This window comes from Rhodnius prolixus, unplaced genomic scaffold (genome assembly GCF_049639745.1).
Source record: "Rhodnius prolixus isolate KJV_2025 unplaced genomic scaffold, Rpr scaffold_3, whole genome shotgun sequence".
In the NCBI taxonomy this organism is placed as follows: Eukaryota; Metazoa; Arthropoda; class Insecta; order Hemiptera; family Reduviidae; genus Rhodnius; species Rhodnius prolixus.
Genome location: NW_027411603.1, coordinates 7,848,212 through 7,873,563, shown reverse-complemented (window position 1 = coordinate 7,873,563; position 25,352 = coordinate 7,848,212). Strand labels below are relative to the sequence as shown.

The 25,352-nt window shown below is 31.1% G+C and overlaps 4 protein-coding genes across 13 annotated transcripts in view; 3 read left to right on the top strand and 1 right to left on the bottom strand.

The window, feature by feature from the left end:
- The window catches only part of LOC141453443 (transducin beta-like protein 2), a 59,274-nt gene extending 54,837 nt beyond the window's left edge, over positions 1 to 4,437 (top strand). Inside the window, exon 7 of the mRNA XM_074126710.1 lies at positions 4,128 to 4,437. Coding sequence (XP_073982811.1) covers positions 4,128 to 4,348 — 221 coding nt within the window. The 3' untranslated portion in view covers positions 4,349 to 4,437. The remainder of the gene's footprint in view (positions 1 to 4,127) is intronic.
- Positions 755 to 7,370, bottom strand: snsl (snustorr snarlik). 2 transcript variants are annotated; one of them, XM_074126739.1, is made up of 3 exons: positions 7,243 to 7,370; positions 2,150 to 2,233; positions 755 to 1,175 (listed from the first exon to the last, which is right to left on the bottom strand). In XM_074126739.1, the coding sequence occupies exons 1-3, from the start codon at positions 7,337 to 7,339 to the stop codon at positions 793 to 795; spliced, it is 564 nt and encodes a 187-aa protein (XP_073982840.1). In that variant the 5' UTR covers positions 7,340 to 7,370; the 3' UTR covers positions 755 to 792. The 2 variants fall into 2 exon arrangements, with proteins under 2 accessions (XP_073982840.1, XP_073982841.1); XM_074126740.1 differs by lacking the exon at positions 7,243 to 7,370 and adding an exon at positions 3,243 to 3,984.
- LOC141453440 (probable protein phosphatase CG10417) lies at positions 6,274 to 22,516 on the top strand. 9 transcript variants are annotated; one of them, XM_074126692.1, is made up of 11 exons: positions 6,274 to 6,586; positions 7,297 to 7,555; positions 8,801 to 8,947; positions 9,029 to 9,132; positions 9,789 to 10,084; positions 11,075 to 11,294; positions 11,696 to 11,930; positions 12,150 to 12,367; positions 12,996 to 13,154; positions 20,725 to 20,900; positions 22,251 to 22,516. In XM_074126692.1, exons 1-10 carry the CDS (start codon positions 6,476 to 6,478, stop codon positions 20,854 to 20,856), a joined length of 1,881 nt encoding a protein of 626 aa, XP_073982793.1. In that variant the 5' UTR covers positions 6,274 to 6,475; the 3' UTR covers positions 20,857 to 20,900; positions 22,251 to 22,516. The 9 variants fall into 9 exon arrangements, 7 of the variants coding, with proteins under 7 accessions (XP_073982793.1, XP_073982791.1, XP_073982797.1 ...); XR_012457994.1 differs by lacking the exons at positions 20,725 to 20,900; positions 22,251 to 22,516 and adding exons at positions 15,113 to 15,278; positions 21,154 to 22,164 and having other exon boundaries at positions 6,275 to 6,586; positions 12,996 to 13,158; XR_012457993.1 differs by lacking the exon at positions 22,251 to 22,516 and adding an exon at positions 15,113 to 15,278 and having other exon boundaries at positions 6,275 to 6,586; positions 12,996 to 13,158; positions 20,725 to 20,853.
- On the top strand, positions 22,373 to 25,350 carry Chchd2 (Coiled-coil-helix-coiled-coil-helix domain containing 2). The gene is made up of 4 exons (XM_074126742.1): positions 22,373 to 22,516; positions 23,817 to 23,964; positions 24,188 to 24,434; positions 25,097 to 25,350. The coding sequence occupies exons 1-4, from the start codon at positions 22,479 to 22,481 to the stop codon at positions 25,105 to 25,107; spliced, it is 444 nt and encodes a 147-aa protein (XP_073982843.1). The 5' UTR covers positions 22,373 to 22,478; the 3' UTR covers positions 25,108 to 25,350.
- Positions 25,351 to 25,352: the final 2 nt, after the last annotated feature.

The following is a 25,352-nucleotide window of genomic DNA, read 5'->3' as shown; positions in this document are numbered from 1 at the left end:
AATTAACATAAAAGTAGAGTTTCCTTCCATTTTATTCTATTGTTCGAGTACACACAAGGGCGAAAGAGAATGTAAAAAATTGCATTATTTTATTTCATGGCCAACTTTGAGATATTTTGATTTAAATGAATAAATAATATTGATAACATAAAAATAATACCTACTCTATGACGCTATAGTCTACTCGTACTAGACCGTCTTCCCTATTATTTGTGCGATTCCGACCTATCGCGGACTTCCCTCTTCTAATTTCTGATTCCCACATCCTTTACAATGCCATCATTTCCATCTATCCTCTTTTTCTTGGCCGCCTTCCGTCTGGTTCGAGTTTTTTTAGGAATCGCTGACAGAGTCCTTCGGTTTTTCCTTCTCCAAACTCCGTTTTTCACAGACAGGTCCATATATTCGTCTGATTACCTTTTTTCCCCAAAACATTGGGTAATGGCTCACTTTTATTAGTAATGATTGTTTATAAAATAATAATAGTAATAAATAAATACATAAATCTAATGTACCTATATTTATTTCATTCGAAAATTCAAACTTTTGGATAAATACATTTCATTTCTACTCTTTAACGATATACAAAAACATTAAAGAGAATAATGGTAACTTTTACATTACTTTTACGTTAAGTGCATGGCAAGAAATAGGAATCTTAAATGTACTATAACAGAACTAATAATGCTAGAAGAATTGAGACTAACGATCACCACACCAAAGTCATTAAACTAATTGACGTATTTACATCAGCATTACTAAATAAATAATTGAGCAATCATTAATTCTTATTTATGTTTCTACAGTTGTATTATTTCTATCAGTATCGTTAGTAGTATTATTATCATTATTAATAACTTTTGGTTGTTCTTTGTACAATTGTTTTAAATGGTTAATTACATCTTCATCAAGAACTACGGGAATATTGTTAGCTTCCTCTCTTTCATCTTCATATACTTCGGTTTTCATTCCAGTAGTTTGTTGTTTCCATAGTTGAAGCCATGTTGGATTTTTCTGAGAATCTTGATCAGTTTCTCTTTTGTTTGTGTTTGCATTTGTATTTGAACTGTTCGGACCTATTGGTAAGGTATTTTGTTGTGGACCAAGCTCAAAAAGTACTTGAAAATCAGCATTCGGACCCAGTCGAAATCCTAATCCAATTCTTGAATCAGTACCTGTGTTCAGAAAACATATTAATGAGTGAGAGATACTTGGAAAAAATGTGAAAGCTTGATTTGTTATAAAAACGGCAGCAAAAAAGGTACTTTCGCTGAAATATCTAGGTATGATTTTTTTTTTTTTAATTGAAAACAAAAATCTAGTGGACATACTCACACGATTTTCTCTAATTACTATTCTTAAGATTTGCCTTAAAGTTTTTATTAAATGTTAGTGGTTTCAATTAACAGCTTTCGAAAGATGCGTTATGCTTTACACCTCCTTAAAATACATTTTCATGAAAGCAGTTGGTCTTTTGTTTGTTTAAAACAAATTGCTCATTTATTTGGAGAAATTATGTGGCATTTTATAAATATAACTACATTAAATAAAATTTATTTAATCCGCTGTTAGTGCAATGATACAATAGTGTAGACCCTCAGAGACATCCTAGGTTTCAATCACCAATTTTTTCTCCTCTCCCCCGTTTTATACCTATCTAAGGGGAACCTTTGGTGTAATATTACCCTTTCTTTTCCAAATTCCGAATGTAGTTAGCATTTACGATATTATTTTGCATCTCGCGCACATCCCTTAACCACCGATTCAAATGTAATTGGGGGAAAACCTCACGAGCTGTCCTGTTATTGTAAATTCTTTTTCAGTTCAACTCATAAACACTTTGGATAATTTTTTCATTCAATCATATTTTTCATTCCTCAAATCTTTGCTTTCAAGTAAATTTATAAGCTGAGGTTTAAAATTTCACTCTTTTAAACAACAGCTTTTGTATTGATGATTTCGTTCATTTATGTAGAGAAACTTGACATAGATTTTTGGTGACTGAATCTTTGATCCAAAAGAAATACAAATTATTAAAAACAAAAAGAAAGCAAGTTGCGATTGATGGCGGACATAAGTTATATTGTCTTGCATTGTGGTTATTCTATGAGTTCTGTAATAGAATTTATTTACTAAAGTTTTTACATACCTTTCCTTACTGGCGGTATATTTGTGTAAATGAATGACAACAAGGTGGGTAGTTGTTCTGGAACGAATAAACCGTGACATACACCTAAAAAATTAGTAAATAAAATTAAGTTAAAAAACCAATTTTAGACTTCAGTTACAAAGTAAAACTTATATACAATATAATACTGTAATTTCAGTTTAAACTGTATTTGTTGTCACCCAGTTACTCTACAATATATTATTACTTCAGTTTTTATATATTTTTGGATCATGAACTATTGGGTTATGGTAATTGAACTAAACAAAACTTTTCATAATCAAAATCAAGACTTACAAATTAAATGTGTGACTCCCATAAAAAAAGATCACACATGTCATCTTATTCATCTTTTTGAATTAGAATAAAAGACAGAGCAATGTTAATGGACACAAAAGTCGTTCTAAGTTATTATTAATAAAATAAGTGGCAAAGTATTTATTTTATTACAATGTGTGATGTGCCAATTTCTAGATAGTTTGGCAGATATTTTTCAATATTTAGCATTCAAATTTTAAATAAAAACTAAGGTAAGATACATTTCAGCTGTTAAGGTCAGCATCACAAGGTGTATTATTTGAATCGAAATTAAGATTAATTTAAATGAATTCAATTGTAATTGTTAAAGCTGGATATCGAATATTTGAACAAACCTTTTATTTTTATATAGTTTATTAGAAAGTATGTTACCAATTTCTTATGATTGATAATATTCTAATGTAAAAATTACTAAACTTTAAGGATGTGCAATATTTGGTTTAGATGAACAATATGCCATAACTAAGCGTTTAGGTTTATTTTTTTATCAAGAAAGCTGAAAAGTATGCCGCTGGTAAATGCCACTTACTTAATTAACTTTTTCGTAAAAAGTTTAATTTATTTTTAAAGTTTAAACAAAAGCGGATAAGTTGCAAAATTAACGTTAATAAAGAAAACATAACTTGCAAAATCAGGTACTATTTGCATTCTTGTTATATTTCATCATTTATCCTTAAACACTTTCCCTAGCGAAAGTAAAATTTCTTCAAAAAAAATAAATAATTATAAAAGCATAAATATGAAAAAATAGAATTACCTGTACAAATTATTAGTAATAATATCTTCATTACATTTACCCTCATTTTTATTTTGAAAAATCAATAAATAAATAATGACATAGTGATTGAAAGTAAGTCTGTATCAGAAGGTAAAATGATTCTGGTCACAGCACATGTACATGTGGGTCAGAATGACTTTAGTCCGCTCTCTCTTCTTGGGGCACCACCAAACGAAGGAGTTGGGGATACCTTCTTAGGAGGTGTGGTAATGTTTGAGTTACACAATAGCCGTTGCTTCTACACTTCCACTTATATTTAATTATATTTATTTAGGTAAATAATTATGTTAATTTTGACTTATTTTTATGATTTCAGTCTCTTCGACCTCCTTGCTCATTGTTGTTTTTATTTTAAATCTGTTTCTGCAAAATCATACTTATTACCTTTTTTTTTCAAGATTTTGTTTACAGTAATGTTTATAGTGGTCTCACCACCTTAATTATCTTTTTTTTTTTATCTTTCAATAACTCTTCTCTCCACTGAGAACAGTAGCATGCACATGTGATAGTGAGGCGCATCTATAAAACTTGTCTCCATTTAAAGTAGAATCTGTATGAAATTTATAATATGTAATATGTATATATAAAAGTCTAAAGGAAAATCTAGTGATTACTAAAAACTTCGGTTAAGAATTCACTACAAAAAATTATAAATGAAATTCATAAAAGTGTGAAATTCATATAAAATTTATTAAAAAGAAAGAAAATTCAAAAAGAGAAAGAGAAGAATAAATTTAGGATTTTTTGTTCACAAAAATAAGAAATAAATTTCGAATACGGATAGAATTGTAGATTTTTCTATAATTATTATATTTCCTTACAAAATTGTAGCTATTAATTTTTATCACTTTATTTCATTTTCAGGTCCAATAAGCTCAGTAATGTTTGATGCTGCAGGTGAATATATACTAACTGCAGGTGATAAACATGTACGCATTTTCCATAATGTAACCGGTTACAAAGCATCAATTTTAGCAGCCAAAAACAAATTACAAGCTTCTGGTAATTCTTCTGCCACTAAAGAACGTCTTCAGAATACCATTCAAGAGGCTGAAGCATTTTTAAAAAGTATTGGTGAAGAATAATTTTTTTAAAAAAAAACTCTCATTTGAATTTTCACTTAATTGTTTTTTTCATACATTTCTATTTGGGAAAAATATATATTTGTACTAAATGTGTCATGCTTTATTTTATTTTTATTATAAGATGATATGTGTTTAGAAATGGTCATAATAATTATTTAGTACTTAATTTCAATTTTTTCATCTAATTTTGAATTTATCTTGCAAGTTTTTGTTCATTTGTTTATTCTTATACAAGTACATTACATTATCAGTACCATTTTTTTCGATTGTGAACACTCCAGTAGACAAAAATGGACACATTCATTCGTGCTGGAGTTTTATTCATGAATTTTTTTTAAAAAATAATTATTTCAAATTTACTTTTACTTGGCTAGGCCTTCTTCTTCCGTCCTAATATTTTTTCCTCTAAAACCCCTAAGCTAGAATTAAAATGAAAATTATTTTTTTATGGTTTTCTTAGCTCCAAATCTTGCTCTGAAGTGTCGCGTGGAGATTTTATTTGTACTCTAGAGCTACAGATTAGCGTCAACATGTTCCCGAATCAGTTTCTTTTGTGGTACTCTCTACTTCTTAGGTACATCGAGAAAATAATAACTCATATTTTGCAGTTTTTTTTTTTATTCTGCCCTAAGTTTATTTTTTGTTTATTCTGATTAAAACAAAGATTCATCAAACAGTTATTGACTTTACGGCTTTGTATGTGGTGGCAAATATAATTTTCCAAGTATGATTGTCCAAGGAGAGGAGTGTGCATATCGTTCTTTTTCATGTCGACATCTTGTGCACCTGTCCTAAACGTGCTTGGATTTGTCTCTTACCAGTTGTATACACGTGCCAGGTAAATCGCGAGAATAGCGCACTATCTTTTTCTTTTCATTTAAGTTGTGACAATATCTTCTTAGTGGATTTCTGGCCTCCATACAGTATTCTCTCATTACATACACAACAAATTAAAGACGGAAGAGAATGGTTAAGAAAGTGAGCTGAAGATGTTTCTAAGGAAAGGAGCCCTGCAATTTCTTACTCAGGACTTCCAAATGTTATTTTCGAAGAAAACTCCATATAAAAAATGCTTTCTTTTCCTCGTGGTAAAAGAATTTAAACTCACCATGCATTGAATAGGTTCACTTATTTTAAGCAAAAAATTGAGGATAAAATTTAAGCTATTTAATCTATAACCAATACATTTCCACGCCAGAAAAGAAACGTTTTAATCCAAAAAAAGTTAACTCTAGACAGATCGACAAGTCAGATGGTCAGCCAACAAAGCTTTCAGTTAAATCTCTAATGTTAACAAATAGGCAAATAAATTTGGGAAATCGCAAATGTTTAGATTGTTTGAAATTATATTCTGCCCCTAAAAGGCACTTACAAAATATACGTAGAGATGAAAGACATCTACAAGCATTAAGAGGGCGGCGAAATGAGCAAAACCATTAGATCAAGAACGATCATACTCCCGAAGGTAACTACCCGGTACCAAACATTAGAAAAAAGACAGTATTTTTAATTTCAAATTTAATTTAATGTTTTTATTTCAAATTCATTTGCATAGGAAACACAATTTTTGATATCTTCTGCTAATTAAAACAGAAATAATTTGTGTTTAACCGACTCTTCACATTCGTTGTTGAGAAGTAGATGTATTTAGATTTTTTAAAACAAAGCGTGTAAAAACAAAATTTTGTCTTTACGTCATAAATTTAAATTAGAGTAATTAACGTTTAATTTGTTGTACATAAACCATTGAAATTAATTAAAAAATATAATGAACTTCTCTTTAGTCAATATTATTTACATATTTGCAAAACTGGATGTGACTTACAATTTAAATTTAAATTTCCCGCTATTAGTTTTATTTATTATTCTTTTTCTTCATTCAAAAAACAAAAATCAATTTTTATTTTTTAATATTTTAGTTTACAATTGCTTTAATCAGTCAAGGACGGAAATTTATTTTTAAAAAAATGTGTACCTTTTTATAGGTTAACTACAACTACTAAAAAATTATTCAGGCACTACGGTGGAAACATCTTTCTAACGGTAGTGTTTTTAACCGTGATTTCAGTTTATGTTTTGTTGCATTATTTTAAAAAATTATAATACACCAAAGTAGACATTATAACAATGGGTGCATATCTTGATAAACCAGTTAAAGAAAAAGTTTCTAATAATTTTGAAAACAAGTTCTTAAAATGTGGTGCGAGCTCTATGCAAGGATGGCGTGTTACACAGGAGGTAAAAATCTTTCTTTTTTGAATGTTAGAAACGACTAAAATTCTAGCATTTTAATCGGATATTGGAAGCATTTAATTTAAAACTAAAATAGGGTCATATTAATGTTTGTCCTTTTTTTATATTTGAAACTAGGAAGTAATGATAGGAGTAATAGCTTCGAAAATGGCTTGAGTTGAAAACCGTTTTTTAGCTTAATAAGTTTGAGAAATTATTTGAGTAAAATCTTTGTCGTTTTTTTTATTTATTGAATTATACTTTTTTGCGTAAGAACGCATCTAACAAACCGTATTAATTAATTATTCTCAGATAGGACTAAGTAACATGGAACAAGTTTTTATTAATAGTTATATTTTAGATATTGTAGTGTTTAGAAAAATTGTTCATTTTTTTTACCTTTGTTTTTCCTATCGATTTTAGTGTCTTACAAATAATTAGATAGTTCAATAGTTTTGTAAGGAACTAATTTTTTTCTTCGTGCCAGTTAATTGATAAATAGAGAATTTAAAATAACAGCGTTAATGGAAATTACCCTTTTTCGAAGTGAAGCATCACTGTCAGAAATAAAGTTCATGTTGATTTACGATGTAAAATTCGGCGCAATATTCTAAAATTTATTTTGTAATTATTTAAGACAATAAAAGATAAAGGAAACTTACATTTAGTTAATTTGCTATGCTTCTGAGTGTAATAAAGTGTGTTTATTGTTATAGGATGCTCATAACTGTATTTTGGATTTCGATAATGAGTGCTCATTGTTTGCCGTTTATGATGGCCACGGCGGGCACGAAGTAGCCGAATATACTGCTGAGCATTTACCAGATTTTATAAAACAAACTGATGCATATAAAAAAGGAGCCTTCGAAGAAGCATTGAAAGATGCATTTCTTGGATTTGATGCTCTGCTGGCGACAGACCCAGTTATAGAGAAATTAAAAGAAATTGCCTTTTCAAAAAAGAAGGATGATCAAGGTAAGATCGTAGGATTTAAATCGAATAATAGGAAAGGAAGTAGTCAAAATGTAAAATATAGTTTTTGTAACTTATAAGACTTACAAGAAACAATATTTATTAGTTTTTTACTACTCATTAGTTAGTTTCTTCTTCATTATTTTGCACTTAAGTTTCAACTCGGCTTTTAGGTCTTCCAAATGGTAAAAACTGTTGAATGATACTAACTTTTTTGAAATTACCCATTGAATTATCTACCCATCAGTAAAATATGTGAAGGATGTGAATTGGTGTCACACAATAGGACCGCCCAGTGATTGCAACGGGGAAAAGATGAACTTTTCATCTTTCATAGGAATGAGTGTTCTTGAAATACATACTAACGTTTTGTTTGTTCTACAAAAAATCTTTTATTTGTAGGGTAATTGCAATTCTCCATCTTCCAAATTTCGAGGGAGCAGTGGTGATCGAAATTATTTATCCCACTTTCTCGTATCTATATGTTATGGAGGGATATTCCCTTTATTTCGTAAGATCCTACGAAAAAAACAAAATACATAAGAATTAGTATTTATGTTGTCTTGGAATTATTTCTTATAGCTTCTTATAAATAGCGTACTTCTCGGTGATGAATTTTTAATAATATTCTACTAAAAGATACCTTTTTTATAATTACTTTTCTACATTTTTATCTCAATGTTTCTAATGCAGTAGAACTATTTTATTTTTAGATGAACTACGGTGTATTCAATGAATAATTATATTCTAAATTCTTGTTGTTATTTCCATTTGTTGGTGGTCGTTTTTGAGTTTTTTCTTAGAATTTTTTAAGGAACTGGTATAAACTTCAGATGTTCGCTATGTTCTTTGCAGTCTCGGAGGTTGGGAGAGTTGTTATCTTTTCTTGGTTACTTGGTTCCCGAAACGTTTGCTGGGAAAACGTTTCTTAGGTGAAGATAGCAGAGAGGGAAAGTAATGTTCTGAGAATCTATTGCCTCCATAAGCAAAAGATTTTGTCGCAGCTCATTCTCTGACTTTGCAATAGAAAATATTTTTCATTACCAAAGATTTTAATATCTTTTTCCTTCCCGAAAGGACATTGCTTACCATCCATTGCAGAATGATCGTGCCCACGTTGACGTTCTTTTTCGTCATCTTTTCTTCACCGCGAATTGTTCATTTCAGTTTACCCTTGCACTGGGCGCAGAAATGGTCATACTGCATATATGTTAAAATAAAAATTATTCTTTGTATTAATTTGTACAGAAAAACCTTTTCCCAATGATGAAGACGATGAAGTAGACGTGAAAATATTAAAAAAAGAAGCAAAAATGCCATTAACAGAACTCATTGCAATGTATGCTACCAACGAACTGCAAAAGGCAAAAAAGGCACTCAAGGAAAAAGATCCAAGTTAGTTTATATATTAATTAAAATTATTTTATCTTTAAATAAATTAATATTCTTATTATTTAAATAATAATAAATATTTAGATCCTGATTCTGAAGTAACATCTAGCAGCAGTCCGAGTAACTTAAATCCATCATCGGTTGAAGATACAAAATCTAATGGTGATAGTGAACCAGTACAAAATGGGGTAAATATAATATATATATATTTATATGTACTGCTCCACAAAATAATTGACGCACTTTGAAAAATTAGTTTATTTTTTTTCTTAGTAACTTTTTCACTCTAAATTTTATTTTAGATATCAAATATAACGAGTGTAAAGACAAGGGAGGGTTAAAGTAAAATAGAAAAAATACTCTAAAAGAAAGAAAAACCTTTAATTTAACGAAAAAAGTCTTTATTAACAAAAACTGAGTTTGAAAAAAAATGTATTTCTTCCAGTTGTTTTGAGATTAAACATTTTAATATCGCGTATTACCTCCTCTTGCATAACTGCATCCAATCTCCTCGGCATACTCCTTTGTTCACTGTTTACTGTTGATATAAGGTTCATGTTGTTGTTTACACAAAAAAGACGAAAAGGGATTAACCAAGGAATCGCCTTTCTATTTACAAGAAATTTTGGACCTTGTTCGATTAATTGTTCCCTGACAGTTTATGAAAATAATGTAAAATAATAATCGTGCCTTAAAATAAAATAAAACAAAAAAATAAACGTTTTTTCAAAATGCGACACTTTTTTTGTGGATCAGTTTACGTATATATTACGTTTATATTACGATTGTCAGTTTGACATTTTAATAAAAGTTAATGTTGTTTGAAATATGATTATTCTTTTAGGAAATAGGAACAGAAGTTGGTAGCAGTTCATCAAATGATGATGCTGTTTCCAGTTCATCACAAGTAAATGGTGACATCGTTGTGGCACCAAATCATTCAAAATTTGGTCAATCCGATGAAGGAGGTAGTAGTAGCTCAGCTGCAGGTGGTGACAATTTCGTATCCACATCTGGCGATCGTACTTCGAAAAAAAGAGCTGTTATTAAGATGTACAGAAGTTTGTTGGAAGATTCTTTAGAAAGCGACTCTGATGATAATGATGAAAGTTTTCGCGCTGCAGATGCCAACGTATCAAGGTTTTATTTAAATTCTGGATTTTAATTTAAATTTGAAAGCTTTTTTCTAAGTAAAGGTTTATAGTTGTGAGTCCAGAGAGTTTCTTCAAGGTAGTCCGGATTTATTATTTCAATATCATCATTTTATCATAATATCTGTTATTTTAGTTATAGGAGGAGCTATATAATGTCGTTGCTTATAAATATTTTTGTTTCTTCGACTGTAATAAAAATGTATTTCGTGTTTACGGCCCCCAAGAGAGTGGGGGAAGATGAGCAGCTAACTCAAATTTTTTCCGTTGAGTGATCAGTTGTGATGTTTCTGATCAATTCAAATAATGTCGATGAAGTACTTAGAATTTAATTTGAGTTCAGTGAGTGAAAGTATTAGAGCACTATACCGGCTCTCGTAGTCTTAGTAAGCCTAATGCTAATGCGAAGTTACACCTAGGGGAAGCCAAAGAGATATCTGTCCGACTGCAGTTCCTTGAGTATATTTCTTCTAGTATAACATACGAGTATATACGACTGTTTATCAAGGATGGTTGAGGCCTTGTACTATCGAACAGGTCTCTGGGCATAGCTCCTTTTTTCTCTGGTTGCATACTTTCACGAACAACTACCGAATTATAAAACCGGACAAATGTCATGAATCCGAAAAGGCCAAACTGTATCAGATGTTTGATAAATAAACTGTAAATTACTGTACTGAAGACATCTTCGACACAAATTGCCATGGCAGGAATCGGGTTAGTTCTGTTCTCACTGAAAGGCAGCAAACAAGGGCAGTCATAGTGCCTGCCTACCAGGTAAACTGTCCGTCGAAATTGAATTCAATCCTTTATTTACGGGGTACATATTTTTTACTTTCTTAATCCTGGAACCACGCACTCACAGGTTATATAGGCAATCAAAGGCAATGAAATGACTTGAAAAAGGACACAATTTTTGTTTTATTTGATTAGTATTGGTTCTAACAATTTGAAATGTACATTTCGTCTTGTATTTTAGTGAAGATGAGAACACCAATGAAGAAAATGGCAACGCGGACGGTGAAGCAGATGCTAGCGGTGAAAATGAAGGAGAAGAAGAAGACGATGATGAGGATGATGAAGATGATGACGACGACGATGATGATGATGACGAAGATGATGATGACGACGATGACGAAGATGTTGTTCTTGAGGATAGTGAAGCAATAGATCCTCAAGAAATGAGGAAAAAGGAAGAGGTAATTTTATTAATAACTTCTTCAATAGATATTAAGTTCGTTGCGATCGTGGAAATTTGAACAACGAAAAATTTCAGGAAATTCAAATTTACATTTCGTTTAAGTGCACCCATAGAATCCGATAGAAAGTTAGCGTCAAAATCCCTCATCTGAAAGTAGCTCTTAAAGGAAGGATTTTTAGTTTTTCAAGCTTTTCTGGAAAATGGTACCTGCGATTTTCTCATAATTTATACAGTGCAGTACTACAATGCGTTCCACAGACTTTTATAGAAATATATTTTATGAAAAACTCCATTACTGGCTCTTCTGAAAGAGGAGATGGGTGCTTTCACTGAAGTATCTTTTTTTTTATATATATATATAAATAACTAAGTGCAAAACTTCTTTCATTTTTTTTCCAGCCGGGAAGTGATAGCGGTTGTACGGCTGTTGTATGTCTAGTCCGCAAAGAAGTAGTTTATATTGCAAATGCTGGCGATTCTAGGGCGGTACTGAGTAGAGATGGTCAAGCTGTAGATTTATCAATAGACCACAAACCTGACGATGAAGCAGAATTGAAACGAATTGTTGGAGCTGGAGGTGAAGTTACATGGGAAGGACGAGTTAATGGAGGCCTTAACCTTTCAAGAGCCTTGGGTATGTTATTTTTTCAATTATTATTTAAAAAAAGAACTTTTCTTGATGATTATATTAATTTTCTTCTGCTATTTCTTAATTTTTTTTCGATAATCTACAGTTTTTACGAGCAGAAATGGTCTCATTCGTATCATTACTGTGTATTTGTTTATTTTACAATTTACTACATATGACGATCTTCAAGACAACATTGTTTGCATTAAAAATTTTAATTTTTAGGTGATCATTTGTATAAAAAAGCAGCCGATCTTGATGCAACCCAGCAAATGATTACAGCACTGCCAGATATTAAAGTAGAGAAAATAGATCCACTACATGATGAATTTATCGTTTTAGCATGCGATGGAATTTGGAACTCAATGTCCAGCCAGGAAGTTGTAGATTTTGTTCGACCTTTAATTAATAGTGGTGAAAAATTATCTACGATTTGTGAAAAGGTAGGAAAGTTTACGGTTAACTTAAGGTTTTAAGTTTAGCTTTAATTTTAATTTTATTATTATTTTTTTTTTCTCTGTTTAATTGGATGGTTAAGGCTAAGATATTAAAATAATAGTTTAGTCTTATCCTGGATGAACTATATTTTATTTAAAAAAATAAAATTACATGACTCTTACGAAAAGATATGCAAGCGAACACATGACATGCCATGGCATCGTAGTACTCTCGACACAATATTTTGGCGCACCGACGTCTATGGTCATTAGCGCCCTCGACACATATTGTATAATATTTCATATGATGAAAAGTGTGACAAAAATCCTGAGTGGACAGGATTTAGGTATCTAGGAAGAGCGAGTGTGTTTGTTGTCAGTTTTGTTCTAACTTTATTCTCAGAGAAAATAGTATTGTTCTGGAGAACAACTTTTTATTCAACAGTAATATTTTATTACAGTGAACAGTTTTTTAGAACACTCTTTAAAAATAAATTAAATTAAATTACGTAAATTGTAGTTAGTGTTGTTTCGCATCAGATTTGATGTTTATCGAAAATTGAAAAGGAGAATTTCGCTTATGAACTTATTGTCACCACAACCATTTCATTTATAGCCTTCTCATTGCTTGCAGATGTTTGACAAATGTTTGGCACCAGAAATGCATAATGTATTATGTGATGGTAGTGGATCAGACAACATGACTTGTATAATAGTACAATTCAATAAAGATCCAAAAGAAGTAGGTGCAGCAGTTGCTAAACGCCAATCAGATTCACCATTAAAAGAAGAGGCAGGTATAAAAAAAGTTAAATTGGACAGTTTAAGTGAAGAATAATGATTGAAAGATAAATAGGGATTTTTTTTTTAATTTATTTATTCAGAATGTTCTTTTTCCTTTTTGCCATTCTATTTTTTATTTTTATTTTTCGGAAAACATAATTTTTTTAAAATTATTTAAACCTCAAAAAACTTGGAGTTGGATGGCAAATTATTACTATTAACTTTTTCAATTTACCATGAATTGTAACATATTGTTGACGGTTGCAGTAAGTTGAGATAACAGCTAAGTAATAATATATATATATATATAATGGCAGAAAAAATACATGTTGTTTATTTTTAATAATTGTTATATATCATATAAATATATTGTGTACAGGAACAGTAAGAACAAATTAAAGAAAAAATAATAATAAACTCCCCACACCGGTATATTTATCTATTTTGGATTTTCAAATCTTGCTTTAGAACAAATAAAAGATATTGAGAAGCATGTCTTTCTAGTAACTCCAAATGTGTGTAATTGTATATAATGGTTTGTTTAGATATTCAATTGTCAACTTTTCTTTTTAATCTCTTCTTTATTAAAAATAAATTTTGGATGCGTTAAAAAAAAAGTACACCTTTATTTGGGATATGTATAATGAACACTCTCGTCTTTGGAAATAAGAGCGACTTTGCAAAGATCAATCTGGAAGTACAGATCTATCTGCCTCTGCTGGCCTTCTCCAGAAGCTTTCGCATCCATTCGCTGATGCAGGATAAGCACGGAAGGCAGGATTGTCGGCCTGTCGGCGAAAAAGACATTTCACTTTTCTTTTTTGTTCAGTTCATTGTGAACAAACTCACTTTAATAACTTTCCCTCATTCGTGATGTACGATGTAGAATGAATGAGTTGAGGATATTTGGTTTTTGGCAATTGTGCGTTTGGTTGTTTTCCCCCCAATAAATACTGTAGCTCTCTAATTTACTAGTTTAATAAACTTCTTCCAGCAAACTGTGTTTTGAAATTGGCTGAAGTTTCCGATCAAGTACAAAGAAAGATCACGTGAAAATCTTTTCTTTTTTTTTTTTAATACCCACTTTTGCCTTATTATGTAAAAATAATAACCCGCTTGACTTTGTCTTTGAAACTTTTCTCCTCAAAATTTCTCTGTCCAGTGGGGTGCTGCTACCTATGTGCAGGTGACTGGAGAGAACTCATTATCATCTTATTTGCCAACATTCAGGTTTTTAGTTTATTCAAAAAACATTATAGCATGAGGATAAAAGCTGTTTTTGTGTGCAGGAAAATAGTAACAGGAAGCTAATAAAAGCTTTTTTTAGTCTCTTCCTCTTTTGCTTCAAACTTAGCCTATATAAATTACTACTACTTCCGGAAAGGAATTGGTACATCTCTTGCCCCCCCGCCCCATTCGTCAGTCAATTCTTTGTATACTGCAGCAAATCACTAATATTTTTCATCCTTAGACAACGAAATAAAAGGGCAAATCATGTTTTGCACGTGGAGATAAACTTACTTTTAAAGAGTTTTTATTGACGAAATGGGAGTTTTAAATTAAGGAAATGATAATATATATGTAAAGTTTTTTACCGATATCTTAAATAACAAGATGTACTTTTTTTTGGGGGGGGGGCACACAAGTGTTACTAGTTGTGGCGTGAAAAATTGTTTAAAAAAGAAAAAAAAATTATAAATACAAGTTCCTAGTTTGTTTAAACCAGATTTTGTAGTTTTAATGACCAATTTAGTGTAAGGATGTACGTAAGTGAAAATATTTTCTTTTAAACTTTTTAGTTAAATATTTTTTTTATGGTGTTTTTCTGTATTATATGCCATTTATTATGGTATTTTCTGTATTATACGTCAGTTTTTATACATAAAAAATAATATTTTTTTTTTTTTGTGTGTGTGTGTACATATTATACATGTAGATATTTTTAAGCAGTCTATGTATCTATTGCAGCAATCAACAAGATAAATTATAGATTACAATTGAAGGATGGTCCTATTTAGAGAATCGAGACAGTTTTTCGCAGTAGTTTTGTGTTTCTTTTGCACATCAAGTTTAAAAGCTCTACATACAAACATTGTCTACTTTCAGATATCCTTCGTTACCAAGTTTTCTCACTGTGAGTAGATAGCATTCTCATATAAGACATTCACCATGTATTTTAGTCTTCCTTTTTCAGGTGTTGCTTATGAAATGTTCATCATTTGTCCTTTGCGACTGTTTCCAATTATCCTGATAGGATTTTATGGAGGTCTTTTTCTTTCTAGCATTCAGTTGTTTGCTAGATCATTGACTTAATAATTCTAGACAGTCTTCGACCCATGAGCACTGTTGCTGATAATAAATGCAATGTTTGTTTTTTTTTGTATTTCTTGGTTTAAAGAATATTTTAAATAAGGTCAATTTTTATTTTAATGAACGCTTTTCTTGTTTTAAAATTATTTCCATCACGCTTCCTTGTAAGACATTGCATTAATATTAAAGAAATTGTGACAAGGTCGTTTTCAAATGTGCGTTGCTGAACTAATTTTCACGTTGCGTTAATGCGCGTTCAACCTGGAATCATGGGGTTCGGTGTTTGTTTTGGAATTAAGATGTGAAAGCGCCCAAAGTGAGCTGTTCTAAAATCTGTCCGCCCCCCTAAAATGAAATTAGTATAAGGGCAGTATTTGTAATTTTTTTTGTTTAAAAATATCAAAAAATATATATATATATATTTTTTCTTGAAATTCCGTTTCATGTTCTTGTTACTATTTATTGTAGATTTTGTAGTCTCAGTGAATAGGGACTTCTCTTATAAGTAAAGTTTGAGAATGTAAAACTAAGTGTTTAGTTAAAATATGTTCGCAAAATCTATTGAATGAAGTAATTTGAAATCCTAAACTGCCCTTATGTCATATATAGAACAAAAGCATTTTTTCCTGATACCAAAGTAAATAAGTCAAAATAATTTGATCGCTAAAGTAGATATCTTTTGTTGGAGAATTGAGATAAGAAACATTGTGCTAATGAGATAAAAAAGAACCAAATTACTTTCGTCCCCAATCTACTGTTTTCTGCTTGCGATCTGTTACGATTAGTCAAAGGCTTATTTATGCGTTTGTAGTTTTGGAAGTACATACGCATGGACTTGCCGAAAAGTGAAAAATAAGGTGAAGATACCTTAACAATTGATACTGGTCGCACTTGGGGGGTTTGCACTTATAAAGCTAAAGAAATGAAAGTTCTAATTGACGTATGTATAAAATAAAAGTCAACAAAGTTTGTATGTTGATGTATTTTCGTTATTAATAGATTAACAGTAATAGAGAAATTGTTATTGCTTTTATAAAACTAGGGCCAATCTTTTCCCTGTTTCTATATTATTTTCAACTGATTTTCTTTTTTTTCAAATTAATTATTTTATCTAATGTAGTATTAATTATAAGGGTTATTAATTTTTTTAAGAATATAAATTTCTGTTCATCACACTATATAAGTTCCCGGTGGTTTTGAGGTAAAAAATAAATGTATGTAATTCCTCTTTTTTTTAAAAAAAGGTGCCATTATTGTTGAATTAACACAAAAAATGTTCATTTTTTTCGTAAAAATATTTTTATTTTATAAAAAACAACCTTGTACTTTCTGGAATGGTTTTAATCATTGGATATGAACAAAATGTGGTCGATTATTAATTTCTTTTGTTAAGATTGCGGAGAACTGCATTATCGATGTATCCCTTTCAGAACTTTATCCCATATCATTCATCATCCATCGCTGAAAGGATTTCAATATCCTGTGTAGGCTTGTCTTAAGTTCTATTGCCAGCAATAGGCAATCTTAAGTCAAATTGGTTGTTTAAATCTGGACTATTATTAGTTTCTATGCCAATGAAGGATCAGCCAGGAATTGGCAGTAATGCTAGCTCTAAAGGTTGAGTTCATCACTCAACAGAAAAAAAAAAAAAATCAGGACGTGACAGATGTAAAATGTAAATCGTAGGGGTTGCCCAATGCCTAGATCATTCAATAGTTTTGCTCACATTCCAGGTCACTCTAGGAAGATTTGTTAATACTTCCAGTGATTCCTTTTTTTCTTTTCAGTTAGCTTTCCTGCCTTTTTCTGCTGGAGGAATCAATTTTTGGATAGTTAACGCTCGTTTTCCGGAGGCATTCGGCGAAGATGTCCTTTCAGATTTGGCTTCTAATAATCCCAGCTTTAAACCACTCTCTTTCTAACATCCTAAGTCTTATCGCTTCTTCGCTAGAAATCCATCTCAACTGTCTTTCCTGCAAGGAAACATTTTTTTGAAGTTGTTTTTGGGTCTGCCAAATAAATTGCAAACTAAATAAAGAACTATTTGTGGCCCTCACTTGGGAGTTTAGTGTGAACTAGCGTTTGCTTTAGTTTACCCTAGTTTAATTTTGGAAGCACTGAACCCACGAAGATAAACCCTATAATTACCTTTCAGAACTTTATGAATATTTGTGTGTTGATCTACTATCAGGGAATTTTATTCATAACTAGAATGCTAGCCATCAAGTCATTTCATTTTATTTAAGGCAATATTGTGGAATCATAAGTTTTAAGTACATTTTCAGTGTCTAAAGAGGATAATGCTTGAATTAGTGTTTACAAATCTACTAAAAGACAGTAGATTTGTAAACACTTTTCTCTCCAGTCTCCGTGCTTTGCTTGCGTGAACACTTCCTTTACTGGATTTCTTTTTGTAAGTCGCACAGTAAACTTCGATTCCTGTTGGTACAGACAGCAGTTTAAACCATTCTAAGTCCGGGTTATTTTTTTTTTTAAGTTAGAAACGCCGACAGCTCCAATTATTTTTCGGTGAAGCAATTCTTCATGAACTAAATAAGCAGTCCATGTACAAGATCAAGTTTCCAAACAGCATTTTCCTCAATAAAAGTCAATGCCATAATTTAAAAGGTCTACCTAACATCGGTTGCTGCTTTGCAAGATAAGTCTGATGAGGCAGTTTGAATGGAATTAATATTGTGTAAAAATAACTGTGGTGAATAAAACATTAAAAATGGCTTCTTCTATCTCTTGTGGCCTTTTTAATGGGTTAAGGCCTATCCAGGAATATCAGCTCTTTTTATCAGGACTTCCAATTTTATCTAAACATCAAGATAAAAAAAATATTAGATTACAAATATACAAAATATAAAATAAAATATTACAAAGGGCACAAAATTGTACCTGATATTTTTTTTAATTCCAAGGGGGCATTTAAGATAATCAGCTGATTTATTTTATTAATCGATTTTTTGTTATTAAAAAAGAAGAAGAAGCCCTTTACTGTATTTGTGTCAGTGAACATTTTTTTGATGGCTTAGGTTTTTTACTTCAACTTTTTGAGAAAAATTGTAAAAACTCAGAAAGTGAACTTTTACATTAGTTTTAATAAAAATGTAATTAGTATTCAAACAAAATATTTTTCAAGAACTTAATTTGTTTTAATACAAAATTAGTAATAGTTATAATAATAAAAGAATCATTTTGTAAATAATTCCCGAGCTACTTTTTAATGATTTGTTAAGAATATTGTATTAACAAATTATTTTTGTATTTAAATAAAAAAAGAACAGAGATTGAAATGTTTAAAATTTGAAAATATTTCTCAATTTTTCTTCTTTTTTTCTTATTACTTTTTCTCGACTGTAAGAAAAAGTAATACTTTCATAAAAAATCTATTGAAATATAATTTAGAAGTGCAAACATTTTCATTAAATTTGCAAAGGATCTGACAGAAAAAGTAAGTTTAGAGTGTAAAAGGTGTAAGGTTAATATTTAAAATTCGAATATTTTTAATAAAAAAAAGATAAAGTGTTCAAATTTGATGCTAAAACTAAAATATTTACTAAAATGGTTTGGTAGGAAAATGTGACATGTTTGGAATTGTTATGTAAGTAGAAACCAGCTCATCTGCTGTAACTTACTGCTTATATAAAAATTCCTTGAGAAATTTTTCATTTAAATTCTTGAGACGTTAATTCGAATCCTTGAGGACCGTTTCAGAAGCCAGCATCCGAGAATTTCTAATCATGTAAACTTTAGCCTGCCTTATTAGTGCCAAACTACTCATTTGAATAAACCTCACAAAACTAAAGGTGCGATGTCGAATCACCCACGATTCCCCGACTTCTTAAGTTCTCATTTAAGACATCATCTCCATTATATGGACTGACGACTGTTTTCATTAGTGTCGCTATCTTTTAAAGCCTACTAAAATAAGTGACACTTCTGATTTGACCATGATTTTTTTTTAGATAATTTTGTCTGAATTAAGAGAGACTTCTAAGAAATAGATTACTCAACTAATACTCTTTTAATTTAATAAAAATAAGTACTGTTAAGCATCAAGACATCCAACAAGAAACTAGGCAATTTAATTTTTGATAAATTGCTTCGATATCTGAACATTATTGCAGGGTAATCGTATCAAAGTTTTCAAATACATAAAGGACGACACCATCTGCAGACGACCACCTTCCACCTTATCGATTTTGTTTTTTTCTTATGGGTTTCTGTGAAGTGTTTAGGATGCTCAACCTTCTTTAACTACTGAACTGCTTCTTTCCAATTTCATGCGCAATCCAGGTTTATTTACTAATCATGACAACCCCAAAAATGGATCGTTTTCCTTTTGCAAATGCATCCAGTCATGAAATTTTTTGCGGAACGTGAAAGTCATGAGGCGTTTTTTAATACTAAACTTTGCTTTAAACCATCCGTAATAGCAGTCTCTAGTACTTCCGCAACCCCGAACCGTTTGAGATGAGACACCTTCCACGATGGTGCTTGAAGCTTCACCTTTGATTGCTGTAAGTGATCTATCTTCAAAATAAAAATCTCCAGTACGAAACCAACTTGGATGCTAGCAAAATGCTTTCACTAAAAGTATCTTGCCCCAGACAGCGTATTGATATTATCATTGTTTTAATGCTGTTGAGATTTTTAATTAAGTTCAAACAGTTGTGAAAGGTCATTCTTTCTGAAAGAAAATTCATTAAAAGGAGAATTAGCCCCTTCAGAAGATTTTTAAGCCTTAAGATATCTAATGTCTTATCCGGTGTAAAATGCCTGTATGAATTACTGCCTAAATGTCAAGTTCGGAGAAGCGGTGGATAATGTGTCCTATAACCGCTGCCTTGTTTTGACAAAATTGGGAGTTACTACCACCTTTAATCTTTGTAGATGTGCTTGATGGTTGGTACTCCACATTTAATGTAAGAATTACAATCTTCATCTTGCAAAACGCTGTGCCTCTTGCTTGCTGACCCCAATTTCACCTTTGCTCTTACCCTGACTTAGTGTTAGACGTTTACAAAAGGTAGTTTTCTTATTGCTTCCTTATTTTGCTTATGTGACGATCCTACCGATGTCTCTTTGACCTAAAGTGGTTTGGGGCCATCCCCTAGTCTGCCACCGGGTCTTGCTTTACTGTTGTTTGTAGCTGATGGAAGTTTCTATTGTGTCTAAGTAGCTTACTTACTTATCGGTGGGCGTTCATAATTTCTTCTAGGACCCTACACGTTACTGCTATCTCACCATAAAAATTGTTGCAGTGGTTGCCGAGAGCTTCTACAAGGGATATTACTCTTCATAAAAACCTCCAAAGCCCTTCTTTGAGACCCATGATTAGTTCTACAGCGTATGGTCGGACCATCTGGAGTATTCCTCCGAAGTCAGCATTATGAGCTTAGCTTTGGTGCTTGCGCTTTTCTTCACTTCTTCAAAAAAGGTCAGCCTTTAAATGCGATATTTCCGGATTGTTCTGAGATGTTAGAAAATTAAAGTATTTAAAGTACTAGTGGCAGAAAAGGGAAAAAATAGACCTAAATGTTGCACAAGATCAACTAAATGTTTAAAAATTTTAGAAAAGAATGTTTCAGATAGTTACTTGGCCTCTCTCGCATTATTTATTTCATTACATTTTTTTAGTAACTCCTTATAATCATAGTGAATTTTAATATTTTTATTATTTTTTTTTATAGCACAAAGCAAGTGTTCAATTTGAATGATACAAAAATAACTTGTTAAAAGAAAAAAATTTTGTTAAATGAAAAGTGCTAGAAACGTTTGCGATTATTAACAGCGCAGTAAACAATCAACGTTTGTCGCAGATAAGGAACAGTTTCCATAATTATTGGTGTCTGGATGCAAATAATTTGATCATTTGAATGCACAAAAAAATGAATGCATTAAAAAATTTGAAGCAAAAAGTATTTGTATTATTTTAGAGTGCCAATTTAAGGATTTACTAAAGAATTCAATAGTTTATATCTTTCAGCTGGAAGTGTTTTAGTAAGAACTTGTTACACCTCCCCAAAAACTTTGTGATTGCGTTTAAAATTTTAAGTAAGATAATATGATTTAAAATTTTAAATACGATGATGATGAGGATACGATAATCTAATTGTTTAAAGGTGCGGATTATGAACTTCTTCGCCTGCTTCTGACCAGAAGTTTACTGCCATTATTTATACGACCACATTTTGTCGCCAGCATTACTGCGGCAATTTGCTACTTTATAAATGGCTCAGGTCTCTTAAGTACCCTGGAAAGTCTCACTACGCTTTTGTTCTCAATACCCGAACTCTTGGATAATATGTATCAATAGCCATCAGAAACTCCACCTAGGTGTCTCATACATCCTTGAACTAACTAGCTTAAATGTGGAGTACCAACCATCAAGCACATCTACAAAGAATTACGATTCTGTAATTGATGTGTAGTTCTCTTACAATCTCAGTATCAGGAATGAATTGGAACTGGAACTAGCTTTATAACCAGTTTTCTTGGGTTTACCGGGATTTTTTAATACAAAAATCCTCTGGAAAGATTTTGGATACATTATTATTATGTTCATTATTATTATTATTATGTACATTATTATTATATTTCGTTTTACAGTAGAAAAATATTGCTTTTCTTCCTGAAGTCGGAGATATTAAAAATGTTATTGAAATATCGTAAAACATAAAACGCTAAAACTTATTTTTTTTAACAAATGTATTTATTATTCATGGTTACATTCTACAGTATTTGTAATTAATGAAAAAAGTAATTGATTTTTATCTGCATTTTATAGTGCGACGGAAAATAATGTTAAAAATCATCTATACAAAATTTCAGTAGATACCGATCTAGTATTCATTTGCAACATATGTGATAAGCTCGGTCTAGGCGTATAGTGACGAAACCACACACGATCCAGAACATTCTTTTGTCAAGTTGATTTGTAATTTAGCTCTAGTTCCAGATTTATTGGTTTCACTCAGGGAACACCAGAAATTAAAAGTAATTTTACTCTCAAACTATGCCTAGACGTGCAAGTGGTGGACGATCTGCTCCAAGGTATCTGATATTTTCTTACTATTAAAGTATGACTAAAATTATCTTTTATAACATAATTTTTTATGTATATGAAATTCATTACCATGGATTTTTTAACGTTAGTGATACGCGTTGAATGGAGGCCTTGGATTCTTTTTTCATGAATGATTTTTTCATTCTGTTAACCATTGAAATTAATTATTGTTTGTTTCTTTTTGGGCTTAATTTCAATAATTCAATTTTTGTTTCATTAGTTCAGTTAATTCATTCATTCATTTTTGTTAAATTAAAATAATTCTGCAGTTTGATAATTCTGTCTTGTTTGTAATTTTTAACAAAACGTAACCTTTCTACATGGAGTTGAAAAATGCTTCTGATAAATAACTTACAGCATGTATTCTTTATTTTTAAATCAGTTTATGAGTAAACCGGATGAGATCCTTATTGACATTGTTTAAAGTGTAAATATTTTTGCATTTAAGGGTTAATTGTTTTAATACTCAAGTGATGAAACTTGAAGCACCGCCAAGAAGGATGTTGAATGATTTCAACAAGTAATGTAATATATTTAGGTTTTTGTCTTAAATTAGTCATAACCGTCAGCTATTCTCAAAGACGTCATATATATGTTTTTAACATTATTACCAAGAAAAACAATCGAATAAGAACTGTGAAAGTGGCGTGTAAATTGTTTTTAGAAAAAGTGAAGCTACTTGGAGATTCAAATTGTTTCATTGTATTAAATATTTACAATTCTTCATGAATGTATTGAAAATAATATCATAATACCGCATGGTTGGTCATGAACAGTAGTTACCCACTAGTTACTACTGTATTACTTAAGAGATTAAGGAGCCAGCGAGACCTTGCAGGTTTTCGTAGGATTTAGGTTGAAAATAGGAAGTATAAGTTGGTATAGTGCATGCTGATGGTGTACGAACAATACAAGAGGTTTAAGGTAAAGATAGTGTAGGTTGTTGAATTTTGTGTATTAGGCTTTGTCAAAGAGACTTTAGAACTACGTAGATTGATGTTAGAAACATGATAAGAACATCGATTATGTGACGGAGGCTTGAAGGAAGAAAGTTTTGTATTCTATATTCTGTTCAGATTAATGCGCTTTATTGTTCCGTTGATTCTTAGCTAGATTGGGCTTAGCAGTGATTGAAGTTTTTATAAAATAAGATTTATTCATACTTACATTAATCTACTGTATTATTAGTTTTAAATAATAGGTAATATAATTACGCCACTTTTATATTTTTTTCCATGGTAATAATAATGTTTAAAACAAATATTAACATTAAGTATAAATTTACAGCAGGACAACTTTGCCTGCGAGGACTGCTGCACCAGCCCCTCCTGCACACCACCAACAACCACCGGTTATGATGCAGCAACCACAACAGCCAAGTTTATTTAAACAAATGGCTGCCACTGCTGGAGGAGTTGCTGTTGGTTCGGCTGTGGTAAGTAAAATAACAAAAATTCTTAACTCAGTCATATTCATTTGGGTGATAATAGACCTGCATTTGGGGATAATAGTGTCATCGCAGGAATGACGTGTTTTTTCTTCTTGGTATTACGGGGATTTTTCTGAGTAAAGTTTTAACCCATCTATTAACTATCAACTCTTGATAGCTGTTGCTAATAAAAAATTATTTTTTAATAATAACAAAAAATTGAACCCAGGGACACGCTGTTGGTGCTGGACTGACAGGCATGTTCAGCGGCGGTGGAGGAAGTGATAATGCCGTAGCTGCTCAACCTGCACAGGCACAGCAACCAGTACCTGGCCAGGCAGGAGCCTACCCTGAAGAGCCTAAAGGACCTTGTGCTTGGGAAATTAAACAGTTTTTACAATGTGCTCAGCAACAATCTGATCTGACGCTTTGCCAAGGCTTCAATGAGGCTATTAGGCAATGCAAAGAAAATTACCGTTAGTATTTTTTTTTCTTATCGGCTTTCATCCTACAGCTAGTGATGTATACAATACTGTATGTTATGTATACAGTAAATTATGTTCTTGTTTTTAAATTGAAAACCTCTTCTAACTCTAAAACCACTGAATTCAAATCTTACCTACCATTTATAACAATCCGGAGAAAAATATTTAGAGGCTGTGGTCCCGTTATGTTCGTAGTTCGCTTTTATTCTACATTTTCTTTCAAAAATTTGACGTAATTTTACTTCTATTTTTTTTTTCTTATATCCTTCTATTTTATATTCAGGAAGCTTCCCTTACATTAATCCTTTGTCAGAATCAACTCTTCTTTTTTCCATAGCTATCCTGTTCTAGATATGGAGAAATTCTCTCCTAATTACTTTACTTCTAGATTTAATCATTTTAGGTAACTGAACTTACCTGCTAAGCACCTTTTCGAAATATCCAGAATCTTTAACTATGCGTTACGATTCTTCCAGCCTCAACTTTGAAAATTGTCGTTATTTTGTTAACTTATACAAGTTTTTTTTTTTGTATTCTAATTTATAATAATACATTACATTTCTTAGACTACTAGAAAATTTAAAGAATAATTCTGTATCCTTTTTATTTCAATTATGGCTGTCCTTGTAATAAACTCGACTTTTTGATTACAGATATGGCATAAATTAGAAGCGTTCGGCGAAGAAATATTTGGGAAATGACCTTTTTTAGAAATCATAGAAATTTTCAAGAAATAAATAAAAAAATGTTCCTCCACGACATTCTTAGAATTATATTAGTATAAGATGTTTTGAATAAATTGCATTTTGTGCTACATCTAGCTAAAAAATGTACAATTTCTTGAGGTTATGATATATGATCCAGTGAAGTGTGTGAGTGATCAAATATTAAATTACTATTTGATTCATT

Excerpts from the sequence above, each read along its gene's own strand:
- LOC141453440 (XM_074126692.1), top strand. The coding sequence starts at position 6,476 with ATGGGTGCATATCTTGATAAACCAGTTAAAGAAAAAGTTTCTAATAAT. Across the intron at positions 10,085-11,074 it reads GCAGATGCCAACGTATCAAG|TGAAGATGAGAACACCAATG; the intron begins GTTTTATTTAAA and ends CTTGTATTTTAG. Across the intron at positions 12,368-12,995 it reads TATCTACGATTTGTGAAAAG|ATGTTTGACAAATGTTTGGC; the intron begins GTAGGAAAGTTT and ends CATTGCTTGCAG.
- snsl (XM_074126739.1), bottom strand. The coding sequence starts at position 7,339 with ATGAGCACTCATTATCGAAATCCAAAATACAGTTATGAGCATCCTATA. Across the intron at positions 2,234-7,242 it reads GCATAGCAAATTAACTAAAT|GTGTATGTCACGGTTTATTC; the intron begins GTAAGTTTCCTT and ends CTAATTTTTTAG. Across the intron at positions 1,176-2,149 it reads TATACCGCCAGTAAGGAAAG|GTACTGATTCAAGAATTGGA; the intron begins GTATGTAAAAAC and ends TTCTGAACACAG.
- Chchd2 (XM_074126742.1), top strand. The coding sequence starts at position 22,479 with ATGCCTAGACGTGCAAGTGGTGGACGATCTGCTCCAAG. Across the intron at positions 22,517-23,816 it reads GGTGGACGATCTGCTCCAAG|CAGGACAACTTTGCCTGCGA; the intron begins GTATCTGATATT and ends ATAAATTTACAG. Across the intron at positions 23,965-24,187 it reads TTGCTGTTGGTTCGGCTGTG|GGACACGCTGTTGGTGCTGG; the intron begins GTAAGTAAAATA and ends AATTGAACCCAG.